Genomic DNA, 6,000 nt, shown 5'->3' with positions numbered 1-6,000 from the left:
AGAGGACCAGTGATAATAACAGGATTCTGGAGCATTCTGGATTGATTCAAAGAGATATTAGGAAATTTTAGATGGAAAAGGAGTTGGAAATACAGGAGCCAGTGGGAGTGTTTCCTAGGCTTTCATTTGCGCACATGCTCTCATTTTCTTTCTACTGCAGGTGAAATGAGTTGCTGGCTGCACGTCCGTGTGCCAACAGCCTGCTGCACTGATAGAACTGGGAGTTTCTGTTTAATCGCATGCTCTATCTTAATCCTGCTGACCCCAGAACAAGCTGGACAGGCCACACCACATACTTTGGGAAGAACTTGAGCTCTCTCACGGAAAATGACGGTGATGGGGACAACGAGAAGGAGGCAGGGACACTGCAGGAAAGTGGAAAAGGTGGTGACCAAGAAGGTTTGTGACCACAGACTGTCCAGGAGATTAGAAGAGATCCCTCTTGGGCCACCTGGGAGGTTTGGATTAAGTGACAAGAAGGTCAAGAAAGGTCATTCTGAAGGGGACGCGTGGTGGCAGGTCTCATCCAGTGCAGTTCTGCTGGCTTATCCCATTCTGACCTAACCCAGGGTTCAGATAAAATACCACGTAGACCGTGCTCTGGAGATGTGATGCATTTAGAACTACGACAGACATGGGAGACATTTCTAAAAGTCAAGACAGTCCAGTAAGCAAAGTTAACTGCTGCGGAAGAGCTACAGACAGCAATACCCATGCACATTTCTCTTCGTCTTTTGAATGGCTTGGCGGAGGTACACATTACTTTTGCAGTTATTACCACACATGCTACATTCAACTAAAAAACCTGCTCAGGTCCCCAGATATGTCTTTTGTAAGAAGATAAATCAAGGGGTAGGGAGGTGAGGAAATGAGTACGAATGGAAGAGCACACAGAATACGTTCGGGGGTTGTCTGACTGTCATCTTCGTCTGCCAATAATATTCCAGGAGGCAGAGGTGAAAAAAAGTTCTGTTTCTTTCCTGCTTTGTCGATATTGTTCTAATAGAGCTCGTCTAGTCTTTATTGATTCTCCTTCGTCCTGCCACCTTTGCAGTTTTGGGTTTGAGTTTTCCTGATGCTCTGGCCCTGAGCCCGCATCCCCAGGGAACCACCCTCATCCGGCCAGCCCCCGACACCAGGCTGCCCCCCCTGTACAGGCCTGAATTACTTCAAGGGAGAGTCGATTAATGGCTTCTGTTCATGAAAGAAGCTTTTCACAGAGCCTCAACTCTGCTGTCTGGAGCTCTCGGAGGATCAGGCGGAAGGGGAGAGAGAGGCGGAGTGGTCTGTGGGGTTAAGACGTCTTTGAATGTAATGACTATTGGAAACAAAGGCTCTCCCTTCCTGGAGGCCCCAGGGCCGTGGCCTGTTGGAAACGCCTACAATAAGTAATAAGGATAACCCTCTAACAAGACATCGAGAGTTTAAAAAAGGACTATTGTTTTAATATGGGATTTATTCCTGGCTGCTGGTCATCACTGCAAGTCTACCTGGAGGCTTCAGATTTCAAAGATGAGGAAAAAGGACCAGCGTGGAGGAGGGGCAGCCCCAGGGGTGAGAAGGTCACAGAGCTGACAGCCGTGGGAATGTCCTGCCGACCTCTCTCTTCAGGCCCAGGCAGACTCCAGAGGTAACACGAGCAGCCAGACCCACCGGGAGATGCTGCCCTTGTCTGCCCGAGGGCCCCTTGGAGCACAGCAGGCTGTGATTTCACACAGATGCAGCAGCCAGGAACACACCGACCAGTGCACCGGCCTAGCCAGGCCATGCGCATTGCTAGTAGGAAGTCCAATGTCAACTTCCCAGGGGTACCGTCCCTCAGGAAACCGGTCCCCTCGAGGTACCATTTGGCATTTACAAATGGATTTCGGTGTGACTTTCTTCCTCATTTTCAATTTACAACCACTCAGATGACTGAGAATCTCTAGACGAGAGAGTTTGGGTGAAGGGCAGACTCAGGTGGGCAGACCCAGTTAGAAAGTGGCTTTTTTCCCTTGAATCTGCTACCTGACAAGGTCAATGGCAGCTGGGGGTGGGGTGGCGGGTGGGGATGAATGTCGGTCCACGATCCCCCTGAGTTCTGACTTTCTAATATTCTGAACCACATGCCCCAGTCACAGACATAATTACAGGCCCTTTTCCTCGTACTTTTCAGAAGTTTCACCGGGGGCTTTCTGGCAGAAGTCCTGCTCGTGCAGCTCAGAGATCTTTGCTGCCAACAGCACGGCCCCTATTTTTCTTGTCAGCAGAGACAGTCACGTTAACTGTCAAGCCTGAAAGAGCCCCACCCAGCTCTGTTTGGTGTCACGTGGTTGGTTTTTTTTTTTTTTTGAAAGGCCCTGCTGTAACAGCAAGAATTGCTGGGTGTCCTTTTCTAAGTAAACAGGAAATATCACTCTGTTTGAAAAAAAAAAGAATCGCTCTTCTCAGCACAAATGCGATAATACGCCAACTTATCTTTCCCGTGAATATTGAAGTAGGAGCAGCCCAGTCCTCTTATAGCAGCCCAGCCCTCTTCTTAGCTTCTGAACCTTCAGCGAGCAGAATCTCCGGAAGGCCCGGCTGACCAGCACATTTAAAAAATCCTTCCACTGATTTCTGGGAGGCAGTAGCATCACAGTTAGGAAAGACAACGATGCATGAAAACAAACAAACAAACTGCAAAATCACATTTAAGGGGCGAGATGGTACGCATCTACATTTTAGTCGCAGCAAGAATTAGTGTTTTGGTATTTGACCGCTTTTCTATATCTGAAAAAGCTGGAGCCTTGAGTCAGTCGGGAGAGTTGACACGCGGCAGCAGAAAGAAACACAGGATGGATGGCTTTTTTTCCATTACATCAGGACCTGGGTTCGTGTGTCAGGCAGGCGCAACCCCACCAGTCCTCCACACACGAGCACGGTGGAGGCCAGCAGGATGGGGATTGCTTTGGTGATGCTGACCAGGGAGCCGAATATTAAGTTTCCGAGGACGGCCGCTGCTTTGCACAGTGCATTCAAGAAGCCAAAGCCTGTTGCCCTGCAAAGGACAGAGATATGGACAAGGTTGAGAAAGTGTCTTCCAAGAGTCCAACTTTAGACACAAATGTCTTCCAGGACAATTTTCAAAGATCTTCAAGTAGACTGTTTTGTACGTCCTTAGAGTAAGTAATCAAATATTTGTCAGCACATTTGCAAGTAGAGAACCCCAGCTGTTGGTATTGTTCCTTCAGCCCTCTGTTGACTTTCTTGCCACCTCAACTGATTCTTATTCTGCCCATGTGTTTATTGTGAAGAGAAAGAGAAAGGACATTTCAGGGAGTCAGAAAAGTTACATTAAATTGAAATGTATGACGATGTATTTCTTTAAATTTTACTTTTTACTCCCTATTTCCTCTTAGCTTAATTCGTGTGTGAGGTTTTAAATACTTAAAGTACATGGAACTTTCAGAGAAAATCAGGGATGACTGGGTTGTAGTTGCATCGTTCTGGTACCACGGAAGTGAACTATCATACTCTTATTCCAAATGTTTTTGGTAGCGGGCAGAAACTGAACCCTGAGCTGGGTGGCCACCAATGAGCTAGTGACACATTTCTTACACCCTCACCAGAGTCCTAGGTGGGAAATCAAGTCCAAGACAATATTACAGAGGAAATCAGATTGTAGGCCCATAGAAGATCTTGTTTAACTCTGCTGACATATAATATGGGCACGTGGTATATGAATAAGACACATCCCATTTCTTAAGACATTCTTTGGAAAAGAAAAATTTTACTATCTTTATGGGTGTTGAATGTAATTTTATTGTGGTTTTCTAGGCAAGAAATTTAATTTTGTTCATAAGAGTATGGATACTGCTGACATCATGAGGTAATATGGATTTCCTCTGCCTTTATGCAGGCTCCCTATTTTTTGCCCGTCACCGGGTATATGTGTGTAATAAAAGGCATACTGAATGCAGGGTTAACTGTTGGATACCTTTATCCCCCTCCAGAGGGAAATGCATTTTATATACCGTAAAATGCAGTACTTAGTACACATCTTTCTTTGATTGATTTGTAAATTTGTTTACTGTAGGTTTTCCTTTGGCCAGTCAGAACAACTACTCTTCACGACGTATGCTATTCCTAGTGATATTTTCTACAATGTGTAGATATTTACTGTGGGTATTATCCAGCCATTCCCCTTCCCATACCATAAGAAAGGAATAAGCACCCCTCCTGTGCTGTAGGAACCGAGCCATTGATTTTGCTGGTGAGAACAGACCTAAGAAACGGCAGCAAAAGCACTGCCTTTCTTTTTTGGCCGAGACACCTAGAAAGTCGAGTAAGTGGCCTCTGCAGTGTTGCAAAGTTGCCAACTGTTTGGATCTTGGAAGGGGTGTAAGAGAATCTCTGACGGAGAAAAACAGGAACTTCTTGAGAGGAGGGTAAGCTCATTTTGTATTCTTCCTCTTCTTTTTGGTTTGTTTTTAAAGAAAGAGACTAGTAATAGCAACAACCACCAGAAAGATAAGGAGATTTAATGTACTGATAACTATTTTCAAATGAAATTGCTTGAGGTTACACACTGAGTACCACAGAAGACTTAAGCAGAATGACATCATCATCTACCCCACCCCCACCTCCATGGAGAGGCCAGGAGGCCAAACTATTTTTTTTTTTTTAATTAAAAGACTTTTTTTGAGCAGTTTTTGGGCTCCAAAGAATTGAGTGAAGAAAAGAGAGACTCTCCATATAGCCCCTCACCTTCCACCCCTATTATTAACATCTTAGTACATTTGCTACAATTGACGAGCCAATATTAATATATTACTGTGAACTAAAGTCCATAGTTTACATTAGGGTTCACTGTGTTGTGTATTCTATGGGCTTTGACAAATGTATAATGACATGTATCCACCATTAGAGCATCGTACAGAATAACAGTTTCACAGCCCTAAAAATCCTGGCAGCCACAGATCCTTTTACTATCTCCATAGTTTCACCTTTTCCAGAATGTCATATAATTCAAATTATATAGTATGTAGCCTTTTCAGATCGGCTCCTTTCACTTTTTTTAAACTACATTTTAGTTTCTAGATTCTAGAGTCATAAATTACCCAATGCATCTCATGGTAGTGAGATAAGCTGTATTGTTCTGGGGAAAATGGCTAGCGTGTATGTTGCTGATAAGTGAAAGGGAAACATTCTGTATGAAGAAGTCTCTTGATGACAAAACTTCAGAATGAGCCATGAGGAATTTACATCTGGGTTAAAATAACCATATTTTGCCAAGCTATAAACCTCTTGTACGACTCAGAACAGGGTAAAAAATACAGGCGGTTATCTCCTTTCATTACCGAAACTATAACAGAGGAATAGACGACTTCCTGAGATCTCCAAGCAGCAATAAGAGAGATGCATCAGGAACATCTGGTGTCAGAAGCCACTAAAAAACACGATCAAATTCTAATTTCTTAAGAATCTCCGTTTTCATTGATCAAGCAGAGGCAGTTCTTCAGATAATAATCTGGTGTGGCTACAAAGCACATAGCCTCCTTAAATTACTGTGGGCATTCCAGAAAACATGACTGTCCTTTCCTTGGATAAGTAAATTATTTCTTCAAATAATTGAAGCTGGAGGGTGTGATTTTCTACACACAGGAGACACAGTTGTATTAGAAAAATTATTCTCCAAGTGGTTCTCCCTTGGGGTTATCTGTTTCTCAGTAAACAAGCTTTTAGTTCATTTATTCCCTTGTTCTTATTTAAAGGAAGGTTATGAACTTCTGCAGACATCCTAAGCACAAGTCCCTTTGTCCTCATCAAGGCCTTGGAGGGTGGCGAGCTCAGAGCTGGCAGAGCCCAATTGGACTTAACTGACTTCCCAGCAGTAGGAAAAGCTACTGCATTTTTTTTCCAGACCAAAGATGTTCTGTGTCTTCTCTTAACCAACAAGCAGCGAAGAGGAAGAATGCAATAATCTGTTGTCTTTTTACAAGTTCCATCCCTTGTTCCCCTACCTCTCCAGCCAGAATC

At 44.1% G+C, this 6,000-nt stretch overlaps 1 protein-coding gene across 1 annotated transcript in view; it reads right to left on the bottom strand.

The window, feature by feature from the left end:
- Nucleotides 1–599: 599 nt before the first annotated feature.
- The window catches only part of SV2C (synaptic vesicle glycoprotein 2C), a 242,809-nt gene continuing 237,408 nt past the window's right edge, over nucleotides 600–6,000 (bottom strand). The window contains exon 13 of the mRNA XM_019929228.3: nucleotides 600–3,019. Coding sequence (XP_019784787.2) covers nucleotides 2,836–3,019 — 184 coding nt within the window. The 3' untranslated portion in view covers nucleotides 600–2,835. The remainder of the gene's footprint in view (nucleotides 3,020–6,000) is intronic.

This window comes from Tursiops truncatus, chromosome 3, assembly GCF_011762595.2.
Source record: "Tursiops truncatus isolate mTurTru1 chromosome 3, mTurTru1.mat.Y, whole genome shotgun sequence".
In the NCBI taxonomy this organism is placed as follows: Eukaryota; Metazoa; Chordata; class Mammalia; order Artiodactyla; family Delphinidae; genus Tursiops; species Tursiops truncatus.
The sequence above is the reverse complement of the archived record's forward strand: the minus strand, read 5'-3'. Positions and strand labels throughout refer to the sequence as shown.